A 12,911-nucleotide genomic window follows, 5' to 3' on the forward strand; every position below is an offset into this window, starting at 1 on the left:
TGGTTAAACAATCCTGGATAGTTATCGCTACCCTCCCCAGAATGCACCTTGGTGGCAAGTAAAACTAATATTAGGATATATACTCTAATACTAACATACTTTTTCTCTCTTTTTCTACATACACTCATTATCTCTCTCCCTTTTAACATGATGTCGCTTTATTCAAACATAATTTTCTTTGTCGTCTTTGTACGTAAATAATTTTTTATTTTACAACAATATTTTATAAAATCAACGTCAAAAATTAATAAATGTACAATAGTTAAGCATAAAGTAAAGCGTAATCAACTTATGAGTCTGAAACACTCGCACAAAGAATAACTGAAGCATGTAATGATGTCTCTTTATCTCACCTTGTCAACATTACTCAACACTCTAAAAATCATTTCCAAAACTGCTTAAACAAAATCTCTATTTAAATAAAATGTTCCATATTAATTTCAAAGTGTTCAGATTGGGTTCACAGTGTGCTCCAACTTAAGTTCCAAGTTAATTGGTTAAATGTTCCATTTTATTTTCGAAAAATGTACCACTAAGTTCAAAAAATATTCGATTTGAGAGTGGATGCACTGTACTCTACTGCCTCCCGATGCTTATGGTTGTTGTGGAATACATTGTAACAGTTTAACGGTTCTTTTTGTATCTTTTTAAATAATTATAAGTTTAGCTGTGTGATGTTGAAGGAGTGGTGTTTCTACATTGATTTGAATAAAGACACACACAAAAAAAGGATCAGCAATCATCTTTTTATATAAACTGTACACACAAAAGAGGAGAGAGAAGGGAGAGATATAAAGATAAGAAGAAAAAAAAAGAGATTAGTATTACTGTTGCTGTGCTTCAAACTTAAGTCTTGACTGAGCAAATAGTAACTCTTGTTGTCTTAGCAACTCTTCTTCAGATATGCCTGTGTTCTCTAGTCTTGTACTCTTTTTATCTCGATCCTAATCGAAGCTTAGTATCGTTTTTAGATCCTTTTGATTTAATATCCTACCTTTTGCTGTTTTTTATGTTCTTTAAACACTTCTTCTACTTCTTCAACGTATTCTTCAAAACCTAGAGTCTGTAAAGCTGCCACGACATGCTCTCCAGCAATTGTCTTTTTCGTCTCTTTTTCACATATTTCATTCGCTTCTGATGCAATCAAGTGTATAAACTCTAAGGATATAGTCATTAGAACATGAATAGAACGATCCTGTGACTAGCTCTAATCTTACCAACACAGCAATCAATCAATAGATCTCGTGTATCCTTTGCACAGACAATATCTTCTGGCATCATTTCGTTAATCAACTTTTGTACAGTAGCTATTAAATGTTATATATAAGCGTCGATATATGTCATATTCATTTTACCTTTGGGAAGTGAAAGCTCATCGTCCATCGATGGCCCAGAACGTTCAGTATCACTCATTGTCTCTCAAATCAACTTATGCAAAGAAAAAGAAAAGCGTAGTTTTTAATGAAATTTATACTATTTTTGTCACTTGAAAAAATGTGGCTTTCGTTTAAAAAGGCAAAAAGAAAGAAGAGAAAAGAAACACTATTGCTTACTTTGCTTTACTTCTTTATGATATCGAGATTCGATGTGTCCTTTCTCTGATTGGATAGTCGGTTCGTTTTGACTAAAATTGTTTATATGCCTTTCAATAAAGTAATGGACCATCTTTGGTACAAGGCTTTCTCTGTCTGTTCTGCGTTTAAACTTGTATTTTCCTTTTTCTTTTCCTTCTTGATAATATGTCTTTTTCCCTGTACGGTTCTCTTCCACCTTCAAAGACTGAAAAGAAAGATGAAGCGGCTAAACAAAGACAAGATGCTCAAAGCTCATCACTATATTCACTCTATTCATCTTTACCTCCTCCTGAGACTAACCAGGTTTCTACCTCTTCTTCCTCTTCTGTTGCCACTACTGCTACTGCTGTAAACACATCTTTTACAGAAGCACCAACAGCGCCGATAGTACCAGTACCAGTTGTACCAGTTACAGCTCATCCTACTCCTCAAGGTAAATTGATAAGGAATAGAAGGACTGATTCTAATTCGACATTAAAATTAGGCTGGTCAGCTATCAACAAATTCAGGCCTGTTTTACGTCGGCCTACTATTCAAGCAAAGCCGAAAATAAACAGATCAGTTATTCCAGCTGGAGCTACTATAGTATCAGTGGAAACAGTAAACAAAGAAAAGACAGATAAAGCACTTGACAATACCATTGTTCAGCAAGAGACAAAAGCAACAAGTACTATTGATCTAGGTGCGATCCCTCTTTTATCGACGCCTGATGACGTGAATGGATTTCGTTCTATTCAAAAACCAAAGGTAAAAAAAATACTGACAACAATGGAGAGCAATTGTAATGCGGAAATTATTCACAACAACGGTTAGAAAAAGGGAAAGAAGAAGAATATGACCAACAATCAACCTCAACCTATTGTATTCAACATGCTGGAAGACTATGACCCACATCGTCCTAATGACTATGAGCAATATAAAGAAGAACGTAAAGATCTTCGCGAAAGGCAAAAGAGGCAAAGAGACTGGGAAAAAAAACAGGCACAACGATCTAATCTATCCTTGTCAAGATCTCGGTCAAGGTCAAGGTCAAGGTCACCTTCTTATGCTCGTTCATATTCTCGTTCATATTCCCGTTCATATTCTCGTTCACGATCAAAATCTCGAACTCCTTCCCCAACACCAAGCTCACAAGGTAAGAGGAAACACTCAGGGTATAGGTTACACTTATCATTGATTCATGTATGAATACAGTACCTAAATATCGTGGAACAAGTTTGTCAGCATACAACCAATCTTTTGTACCTCTACCCTCCACATCACCAGCAAAGATAGATCTAAATGAAACAGCAGAGGACGTTTATAAACGAAGATTGATGCTCAGTCAACAACAGCAGCAACAACAAATGCATAGAGAGCCACAGTCGCCTATAGAGTTACCACAATCAAAGTAAGCCATAAATAATGAATTAGACAGTTATTAAAAAGAAATCTCAGACCAGATGATGCAAGACTAGCTACAGTTCAAAACATTGCAAGGAAAGTATTAGCAAAATATGGTTGGCAAGAAGGTCAAGGTGAGGTCTAGATTAAATAAAGATGATAAAGTTCTGACATATATAAAGGACTTGGTAAAGAAGGAGAAGGCATAAAAGAGGCTCTACAAGTGAAACCTATTGGACATGGTAACGGTGTCATTATCGATAGTTCTACACAAAAAGCAGTGAATATTCCTGGAAAGAAGGAAGTGAAAGAAAAAATGACGAGGACTGTCATGCTAACAAATATGGTTGGACCAGGCGAAGTAGATGACATGCTACAAGTAGAAACAGCAGAAGAGTGCTCAAAGTATGGCAAAGTGGAAAGATGCTTGATATTTGAAGTAAGCTTAGACTTTGCTAGATTGCTTTCATTTATTAACAATTGAGAAAAGGTACCTCGTGGAAAAGTACCTGATGATAAAGCTGTTCGTATATTTGTAAAGTTTACAGACATAGAAGCAGCAAAAAGGGCTGTCCAAGACTTGAATGGTAGATATTTTGATGGAAGAATTGTATCAGCGACTTTCTATGATACAAGAAGATTTGACAAATTAGATTTAGCCCCCTCAAAGGAGGAATTAACGGCAGCATTACAAACAGAGTGAAAGTATATTAATAAACAAAAGACTCTTTTTTCTGGCTGTTTTCTCTTACTGTTGTATATAAACACTATATCTCGATAGCCCACAAATGCTTTACATGAGATTATGAATGATATGCCTCATTTTAAAGAAATACAATTATAATAAAAAAACATCATAGGACAATCACTTTATCTTGGTAAATATTGCGCTGCATAAAAGTTGTTAGTGTAACTTGTTCTGGTACTCCTTTGTTCAAACAAAAGCTAAGCGCATTTTCTTACAGATACAATAATATTAGCAACCTTAATTCATTATACTTTAACATATATAAAAAGTTTCCTTTTTATTAGGAGAGACCTTGGTTTAGACATGACAATTCAGGGGAGGTTGTACTATAAAAACTATAGAATGTAGCTTTACTTGCTATATTATAATATAGTCATATTTTCCTTTCTCTCTAAAGGCTTTAGTAAAATACATAGTTTAATTTTTTATTTCATGTCATTGTAAAGAAAATGAGAGAAAAAGTGTAATTTCTAGAACTTTTTTCTTTGCGGTCATATAAAACTGGTCTATTCTATTTTTTTTTAATTTTTATGTCAACATTTTCACCATTTAGACAGTTTATTAGAATCGCTAGAATGACAACTGCTTCTGAATCAAAGAAACCTCTTCTTGCTTTACCAGCAACTGCAGAAGAAACAGTACAGACTATTGGTGTCAATGATACACTCAAACTAAAAGAACTTGGCCCAGTAGGTAAAGTATGAACAACAATAGACATATACGTGGGCTTACCATTGCATAGTCATTAACGAGGATGGTACAATGAGTAGAATCAACAACTGGCATGAAATGGCAGATATTGAAAAAGCTAATGTGAATAGAATTTTATTAAAACGAAACCGTGAACGCTTAGCCAAGTTAAAGGAACAAGCAGAAAAGGCTGAAACAGAATCACGCGGCTGAAATAGCAAAGTTTTGACCAACACCTTTCAATAACTCTACCAATTCTTTAAACTTTTCCTTTTGTTCTTCGGTTGCTTTTACAGACGATTGACCTTGTGCACAGCCTCCTGGACCACCTTATTTTGGTACAAATAAATGATGTAAATACAAACAAATACCCTTTCTTTTCCCTTTTTTTTTTTTTACCATTGCACCATTCGAAATCATCGCAGGCAAAAATAATTGAGGTATCTAAGTCATAGATATCTTCGCTACCCGGAGGTTGTTCTGTGGGTAACTTGGAAAGTTGGTCCTTTAAAATTTGTACGAGATTAGCCAAGTCTTCACTATGGATGAAAAGAAGGTTAATAAAATATAGCTTTCACATCATGCCTACTTACAATGAAGCACCACCAGCCATCGTATTATAATCTGTCTTTGAGTCTGGTTTCAAGGTTGACTGCGTAACAGTTGCTCCTGACTTGTCGCCTTGGATTTGAACTGCATATCTTTAACAAAAACTAGTTTATTTCGTAGTCTCTTTTTCAATCTCGGCACTTACCTTGTTGTAGGTCCAACAAACCCACCACGGATGCCCTCACGAAGAATTATTTGAAAGCTCATAAAAATATTTAAAAGTGAAAAAAGGTCCCTTTAAACGATCAAGACAACAACATTATATACAAAAGAGTATAAATCGGAGAAGATAATTATGAGCTCAGAGTGAACACAACAGAAAGGGATCATATGGCCTAACTGTTTACAGGATTTAATCTAAACAAAGACTTGTTTCAAAAACTCAATATCGCATCAATGGGAAAGAATAAAAAAATGAAAGGATACAATCTAGAAATGATTTGAATAAGTGGCAGTGTAGTATTTACACACCATATACCTCTTACTGTATTTTTATTAATTTTTGACGTTGATTTTATAAAATATTGTTGTAAAATAAAAAATTATTTACGTAAAAAGACGACAAAGAAAATTATGTTTGAATAAAGCGACATCATGTTAAAAGGGAGAGAGATAATGAGTGTATGTAGAAAAAGAGAGAAAAAGTATGTTAGTATTAGGGAATATATCCTAATATTAGTTTTACTTACCACCAAGATGCATTCTGGGGAGGGTAGCGATAACTACCCAGGATTGTTTAAACAAACAAAAAAAGGAACGGAGGATAGAGAGAACCCAGGGCGTCAGAAGAGACTATTGGGGAACGTTCCAGATACGCGCCAGAGAGCAGAGAGGGCGGGACAAGCGACTCAGAGCAAGGACCATGAGGACAGGCTAGTTTTGATTTGTGAATCTTTGAACACTCAGAGGGACATTTGATAACTGCTGTAAAGAAGTAAAAAAAGGACTCTTTTCCAAACAAGTTTCAGGATCGAGTACTTGAGACAAAGAAATCATATCAAATAGGAGCAATCTGCTTCGTGACCATTCAAGAATATGCATTGCCAGACATGACTACATGGAAAAACCGAAAAAAGAATTTAAACTTTTACAAAGAGATTAAAGAGGGCTATTCCAATATCAAGTTAATTGCAACTCCAAGGCAGCTCACCTATTAATATTACTGTCAAATGGGATAATGAGTCATATTCTTTTTGTATTTGTTATTACTCTGGTAACATTACAATGGTTTCAATACGACATCTCAATTTGGAAATACAGTATATCCATGGATTTCAAGGCTGGTACTACGAAAATATCCTTGGTGACGACAAGTTTACATTTCGTACAGCATGAATTTTGTTCTCACCATTAGATGCATTTATTTTCGATCACAGGCGAATTTACTTTCCGGAAAGAGTGTATAACCTATCAGTTTAGAGACTCACTTGTATAAATGGCCTAGAAGCCTCACTAATATAATTGCAAGAGTAACACTTTGACATTAAATGAAGTCCCCACAAAGTGTAATAAAGTAAAACCTTTACTCACTAGCAATCATAAGCCTATAGGGTATTTACTTAATGAATACACTATTCCTTTATCCTATTGACTTTTACGTCCTAATATTTTTATCTTTAACAAATATCACGAGCAGTCGGTTACATACGTTTAGAAAGCACACATTGTTGTATTTTATTTACTACCAACTGTAGTCTTGGTTGTTAATACCCACAGTACTGATTATCTTGTAATCTTTGGCTTTTGAAGCAGATTTTACTTCCAAGCTAGTCTATGGTGATTGATTTACTATTCAAATCGATATTACATAGCCTTCAGATCCTTTACGTAAACAAACCCAAGTACGCAATACTACTCTCATTTGCATGGCAATTTTGGATTATACAATGATAAAATGAGTGAGAAAATGAAGCAAATCACCAAGACAAAAGTGCAATTATAATCATATTTTAAAATTCGTAATTCTACAAAGAATCCTGAGGGCAATAACCTTAGTAATGGATATACTGTACAAAAAGAGAAATAATCAAAACTCATAATAAGTACATACTTTGTTTCAAAAAGACGCATTCAAATAAGTTATATAGTGTATGGGTTATGTTTATTAAAAAAATGTTGTAAGTAATGAAAAGATGGATAAAAGTATGAATGAATGGTGAAAAATGCTAAGATGCTATGCGTATGCTATCTCTTTCTTTTCCTTCTCTTTTTACAAGATGCGGTTAAGAAGACCACCGTTAGAGCCATCGCCACTGAGAAGGTTAGTACCAAGGTTGTCGGCCTTGATAACACCAGTTCCTACGTATCCAGCAGCAACATTTGCAACCGATCCGCTGGTGCCATCACTGACATCAACAGTAGAAAGAGCATCAGAGGAATCAGCAGACTGAGCATAGAAAGGGCCATTTGAACGGGAGGCAAGAAGATTGGTAAGGGCATTGTCTGCGCTAATAGGACCAGTGCCAATATAACCAGCAGTAACATCAAGAAGACCACCGCCATTGCCACTCTCTACAGAGGTAACAGAAGGAGCACGATCGGCTTGAGCTTGGTAAATACCATCTCCAAAGTTACCAGAGCTGAGAGCATTTGTAGCGAGGTTATCCAAGTTAATAGGACCAGTACCAATGTAACCAGTGGTCACGCCAAGAAGGGAGTTTCTGTTTACTCCGTCAGCAGCAGCGACTACACTATTAGCTTCATGAGTGACACTAGTGGAGCTATGGCCAGTAATAACATCAATAGTATCCTTGATATCATCAGTAGACACATTGTCTATGTCAGTGCTATCACCATCAACACAAGATACACTATCAGTGGTAGCTTCGGCATTAACATCAATGGAGGCATTAACATTATCAGAGGCATTATCAGAGACATCAGCAGAGTCATCAACAGAGTCATCGTCAGAGACAGAGTCATCTACAGAATTGTCAACAGAGGCATCAACATCAACGGAGGCATCAACAGCGTCAGAGACATCATCACCGTCGTTTTCAGCTTCATCATTGTCGACATCAGCATTCTTGGTAACATCAACTTGAGCAATAGGTGTAACTGAACCATTAGAGTTAACAGTAGCAACTGAGCTTTGACCATCATAACAAGGAGCAGCAGAAGTAGCAGTGAAGGCAACAGCAAGAAGAGCAAGACAGATTTGAGAAATACGAGCCATGTTTTGATTGTTTGTAAGAAAAGATTGTTTGATAAGTTTGGGTCGATTCAGAAAAGATTGCCCTCTTTTATATGTTTTTTTTTAAAAAAAAATTCTTTGAACTGAGCCTTTGTCTTTCCCCTTCTTCCTTCCCATCATTGAAGTAAAACAATTAAAAAAAATTCCAAAGATTTCTAAAGGGGAGAATAATTAATTGAACGTCTTTGCCAAAACGGAAGGAAAATTTAATCTTCCAGAAATGGGATTTATATTAATTAAGGGAAAAGAATTGAAGTATTTGATCTTGTTTACGAACAATTCTCTCTTTGTTAAAGACACCTTATTTGATTATGCTTCTTTATAAAAGAGATTACATATTCACAGTAATGGTTTTGAGCATAAAGATGCAAAGCTGCATTAACGGGGTAATCATTTACATTTATAGTAATTCAAAGATTTTATTTATTTTACTATATACGTGATCCCGGTTTCCGTCTGCACCCCTTTGTCTTCATTCCAAATAAAAAAAAAAGGAGATTACAGTTTATAGTCCGAACACGATTCCTTTCGAAGTTTAGCAGCAGCTGCAGCATCAATAAACCAATAAACTTGACCATGTGTGGGTTTGACTCTCTGACAAGGGAATTCATGTTGGGGTTCTTCAATGATCTTTTGCACCATGTCCTTTTTACCGTCACCAGCAGTAACAAAGACAACAAGCTTTGAGTTGTTCACGACAGGGAATGTTAACGTGATACGTTCTGGTGGGGGTTTGGGAGAATCCACAATGGGAGCAACCCAACGGGAATGTTCTTGTAATAGAGGATGTCCAGGAAACAAGGAACAGCAGTGACCATCGGGGCCCATACCGAGTAGCATCAGGTCAAATGAAGGTAACTGGTTGTTAAAGAATCGTTTCAACTGGTCCTCGTATTCCTCGGCAGCTTTGTCTGCGTCTTTAGCTTTGGCGTAAGCTTCATGAATAGGATGGACGTTATCCTTTGGAATTTGAGGGATATGGTCCAACAGGGACTTTTTCACTTCCAAAAAGTTCGAGTCTGCATCATCATGAGCAACACAGCGTTCGTCAGCCCAAAACATATGCCACTTGGAAAAGTCAACATTCTTATTGTGGGCTAATTCCTTTGAGAGAATCTTGGGTAATGAACCACCAGAGATGGCAACAGAAAGGTAACCATGGTCAGCGATTGCTTCACGTGACACCTTTTCAACAAAACTATTTAAACCACTGGAAAGCGCGTCTCCGTTTGCAAAAGAGTAGACAGTCGGCATGATAAGAACAAGTAAAAGAGCAAAAAAATTTGCGCGCGCAAAACACAATAAACACTCAAATTAAAATTCAGTGATGAACTTTATTCGGAACTTGACGTAATGGTGATATTAACTTCTCTCGTCCTTTTCTTTCACTGATTCAGAGCTGTTGGAACGTCTGCTGCGGGAAGAGTATGAACGGCGGCGCTTTGGGCTGACTGATCGAGAAACGCTTCTTCTTCTTCTTTTAGGACTACTCGATTGAGCACGGTTTCCTGAGTTAGAACGGCTGCGAGAAAAAGAGCGATCGGAGCGACGACGAGGGCTGGGTGATCTTCTGGGGCTACGTGAACGTCTGGAACGTCTTACCGGACTTCTTGAACGGGATCGTCTGGCAGGGCTGTCTGAACGAGAACGTCTCTCGCTACGTGAACGGGAACGTTTTTCAACACTTCGTGATCTAGAACGTCTGCGTCTATGAGAGCCATTTCTCCTATCACTAGACAAAGAGTTAACCCTTTTTTAAATATTCTTTCTATTTACTTACGGGCAATCGCGAGCACGATGGCCAGTCTCACCACATTCACTAATTTATAATTGTTGGCCTACAACAAAAGAAATCTATCATTGACTTACAAGCAAACTCCTTTTTGGAATCTCATAGCACGTTCGCCACTATACAAGAGCAAAATAAGGCTCCTTTTTTTAAATTCATCTATTTATGTGTCTATTACCTTCCTTTTGGTAAAGAACTGTCAACAAAGAGTGAGTTACTAGTATGTTTATATATGAATATCACTTACCATTCATTTGCACTACAAAAGGTTCCATGAAAAAACAAAGTGAGTCTCTTTCCCTTTCATTGTTATTTGCACTTACATATGACCTATATTTAATTGTGAGTCTATTGTTTACATTGATATAATCATTTTCTTTACCAAATTCACCGCAGTTATAGCATCTGTCAGGATCATTAGAGTCACCGCCTTTTCTGCTTGATCTATAATCATGATCGCGTTCACGGCTATCATCACGACGACGGCTATCCCTGTCACGGTCTTCACGATCTCTGGTACGGTTGAGACGGCTACGAGCAACGTTGGCAACATGGACAACAATTCTCTCGCCCTCAAGCTTATAACCGTTGAGTTCTTTAGTAGCATCCTCTGCATCCCTGACATCCTATATATGCTTGCATCAGTAATATATTTTTTTTTTCCCTCTTTTTCTCTTTTTGCTTACATCATATTCAACAAATGCATAGAAATTCTAATTCATCCAAACATAAAAACAAAACATAAATCAGCACGGGACAAGGCAATAAACACATATGCACAGTAACCCACTCTCAATATCAAGTCTCTGATTCTTCCATATCTTGAAAACAAATTCCTAAGATCCTTCTCACGGACATAGCGACTGACGTTACCTATATACATATTAGTCGATGTTACTGCTATAAGACAAGGCCATACCAACATAGAGCCTACAAGGATTAGGCTTATCTATATCTCTTGGTCTGCTGCTATCGTAATCTCTTTCCCTATCGTAGTGTGACATTACAGATCGTAAAGAGATTGTAAGAAAGAAAAGAGGGAGAATTGAAAACAAATGACGTTTCAAGTGACTGCTGAAAGGACAGCAAACAAAATAGGTGGCCGAAATAGGCAATGCGTGTAGCCCTATGGTTCATAATAAAAATGGCACAGATGAATGTAAAGCCGTTACTTTGAGTGAATAGGAATGACTTGAAAAAAAGGACAGGACTCGAAATAGACCAAATCAACATAATAATATTCGTTCTAAAGGAATAAAAAGCCAGACCTGTCATATTTAAAAATATCCCACAATTAACAAAAGGACAGAGGGATGCGACCAGTTCTCTTTTATTTGTTTTTATATAATAATCTTTACTTATTTAATCCTTCTTTTCAAGCTCAAGCAGCATAACAGCACTCTATGTTTCTATAGAAACTCATTTAAACATTTTATTGTGTGATTTTAAAAAGGCACCGTCGTAACGTAACACAAAGCTGACAAAGAAGAAAAAGAGATGAAAATTTAAAGGACCCATTTTCTTTCTTTAAAGAATGATACGCCGAGGCTTATTTCAACTGATACAAAAGACTTATTTCTCAACTACTGCTCCTCGACTTCACTTAGCACAGGCAAAAAAGCGCTTACAAGGCACAGGCAACACTCCACAGCGAGCAGGCATTGCGAATGACAAGCAAGTTTACCTCGACTGGAATGCACAAAAGACAAGTGTCTATCATCATTTTTGGCTTAGAGACCACTGTCGCTGCGAAAAATGCTATCATCCAATAACCCGCCAACGATTGGTGAATACATTCGATATTCCCAGAGATATTCATCCCATCTCTGTCGAGAGTACTGAAGCTGGCCTTCAAGTAACTTGGCCTGATGGCCATCAAAGCACTTATGCGTGGGATTGGCTCTACACTCACTCTTATAGCCCTATTCTTCGAGCATCCGATCCTCTTGAGGGCAAACGACCTAGACTTTGGGACGCTAGTCTCAAACTGAATGCTGTGCCTCATGAGGCCGTTATGAACACAGACGAAGGACTTAGACAATGGCTGGATCAACTCGAGACATACGGTATTGCCTTTGTAGAAGGTGTGCCAACAACAGTAGAAGCAACAGAGGCCCTGGCTCGCCGCATCTGTTTCCTCAGAGAAACACACTATTCCGAAGGCATCTGGTCCTTTACTGCGGACTTGGCACACGCAGACACAGCCTACACGACACTCGCACTGGGTGCACACACTGACAACACCTATTTCACTGAACCTTCGGGCTTACAAATGTTTCACAAACTAGAATTTAATGGCAAGGGAGGTGATTCTTTATTTGTGGATGGGTTTCATGTCGCAAAGCAACTCAAGGAAAGATCACCTAATGCTTACCAAACGCTGTCCAAGACGCTGATACCAACTCACTCGGCAGGCGATGAAAATGTCCTTATTGCACCTACCCCTCGTGCCTTTCCTATCCTCAACCACGGTCCTGATGGTGATCTATATCAGATCAGATATAATAACGACGATCGATCTACCATGAATCACTTGAGTAGTAGTCAGTTAGATGAATTTTACGATGCTTTATTTATGTGGCATAAACTATTGACGTCCGCAAAGAACGAGTTATGGGATAGTCTGCCCCCTGGACGTGTGGTCACGTTCGATAACTGGCGAGTTTTGCATGGACGTAGTGCATTCACTGGACATCGACGTATATGTGGTGCCTATCTCCCTTGGGATGATTATAAGAGCAGATGTCGAACTATGAGACTATCGTCTGTAGATAAAGATAGAATATTATAAACATTATTGTTACATTAGATAAAACTTTTTTTGCTTTGTAATGAAATTAAAAGGAGTTTTACTCTCCCTTCTTAGACAATTTATGATTGGTACAAGCCAAGGAAGCCAATAACATATCGGGCTCTCCAAACGAG

General features: G+C 37.4%; 8 protein-coding genes across 8 annotated transcripts; 3 read left to right on the top strand and 5 right to left on the bottom strand.

Moving 5' to 3' along the window:
- Window positions 1-824: 824 nt before the first annotated feature.
- On the bottom strand, window positions 825-1,383 carry RHIMIDRAFT_202454 (histone-fold-containing protein; the record flags this gene model as incomplete). The annotated part of the gene is made up of 4 exons (XM_023606611.1): window positions 825-944; window positions 995-1,158; window positions 1,218-1,307; window positions 1,356-1,383. 4 exons carry the CDS (start codon window positions 1,381-1,383, stop codon window positions 825-827), a joined length of 402 nt encoding a protein of 133 aa, XP_023466085.1.
- A 282-nt stretch (window positions 1,384-1,665) lies between these two features.
- Window positions 1,666-3,817, top strand: RHIMIDRAFT_281896 (uncharacterized protein). Its single transcript, XM_023613036.1, has 7 exons — window positions 1,666-2,007; window positions 2,059-2,321; window positions 2,388-2,709; window positions 2,769-2,964; window positions 3,012-3,091; window positions 3,140-3,396; window positions 3,448-3,817. The coding sequence occupies exons 1-7, from the start codon at window positions 1,740-1,742 to the stop codon at window positions 3,658-3,660; spliced, it is 1,599 nt and encodes a 532-aa protein (XP_023466086.1). The 5' UTR covers window positions 1,666-1,739; the 3' UTR covers window positions 3,661-3,817.
- A 463-nt stretch (window positions 3,818-4,280) lies between these two features.
- RHIMIDRAFT_202756 (uncharacterized protein) lies at window positions 4,281-4,608 on the top strand (the record flags this gene model as incomplete). Its single annotated transcript, XM_023606634.1, has 2 exons — window positions 4,281-4,398; window positions 4,448-4,608. The coding sequence occupies 2 exons, from the start codon at window positions 4,281-4,283 to the stop codon at window positions 4,606-4,608; spliced, it is 279 nt and encodes a 92-aa protein (XP_023466087.1).
- On the bottom strand, window positions 4,597-5,211 carry RHIMIDRAFT_251359 (uncharacterized protein; the record flags this gene model as incomplete). Its single annotated transcript, XM_023610832.1, has 4 exons — window positions 4,597-4,724; window positions 4,795-4,934; window positions 4,989-5,096; window positions 5,150-5,211. The coding sequence occupies 4 exons, from the start codon at window positions 5,209-5,211 to the stop codon at window positions 4,597-4,599; spliced, it is 438 nt and encodes a 145-aa protein (XP_023466088.1).
- Window positions 5,212-7,069: 1,858 nt separating this feature from the next.
- RHIMIDRAFT_281915 (uncharacterized protein) lies at window positions 7,070-8,352 on the bottom strand. Its single transcript, XM_023613037.1, has one exon. The coding sequence runs from the start codon at window positions 8,177-8,179 to the stop codon at window positions 7,214-7,216; it is 966 nt and encodes a 321-aa protein (XP_023466089.1). The 5' UTR covers window positions 8,180-8,352; the 3' UTR covers window positions 7,070-7,213.
- A 343-nt stretch (window positions 8,353-8,695) lies between these two features.
- Window positions 8,696-9,451, bottom strand: RHIMIDRAFT_226400 (putative 6-phosphogluconolactonase; the record flags this gene model as incomplete). The annotated part of the gene is made up of 1 exon (XM_023607565.1): window positions 8,696-9,451. The coding sequence occupies one exon, from the start codon at window positions 9,449-9,451 to the stop codon at window positions 8,696-8,698; it is 756 nt and encodes a 251-aa protein (XP_023466090.1).
- A 108-nt stretch (window positions 9,452-9,559) lies between these two features.
- Window positions 9,560-11,096, bottom strand: RHIMIDRAFT_313210 (RNA-binding domain-containing protein). The gene is made up of 10 exons (XM_023614850.1): window positions 10,906-11,096; window positions 10,777-10,859; window positions 10,673-10,699; window positions 10,365-10,612; window positions 10,234-10,248; window positions 10,165-10,182; window positions 10,067-10,105; window positions 9,978-10,016; window positions 9,800-9,929; window positions 9,560-9,719 (listed from the first exon to the last, which is right to left on the bottom strand). The coding sequence occupies exons 1-10, from the start codon at window positions 10,988-10,990 to the stop codon at window positions 9,711-9,713; spliced, it is 693 nt and encodes a 230-aa protein (XP_023466091.1). The 5' UTR covers window positions 10,991-11,096; the 3' UTR covers window positions 9,560-9,710.
- Window positions 11,097-11,354: 258 nt separating this feature from the next.
- RHIMIDRAFT_281917 (Trimethyllysine dioxygenase) lies at window positions 11,355-12,858 on the top strand. The gene has a single exon (XM_023613038.1). The coding sequence runs from the start codon at window positions 11,521-11,523 to the stop codon at window positions 12,775-12,777; it is 1,257 nt and encodes a 418-aa protein (XP_023466092.1). The 5' UTR covers window positions 11,355-11,520; the 3' UTR covers window positions 12,778-12,858.
- Window positions 12,859-12,911: the final 53 nt, after the last annotated feature.

The sequence above is a fragment of the Rhizopus microsporus genome (genome assembly GCF_002708625.1).
Source record: "Rhizopus microsporus ATCC 52813 unplaced genomic scaffold scaffold_8, whole genome shotgun sequence".
Taxonomy (NCBI): Eukaryota; Fungi; Mucoromycota; class Mucoromycetes; order Mucorales; family Rhizopodaceae; genus Rhizopus; species Rhizopus microsporus.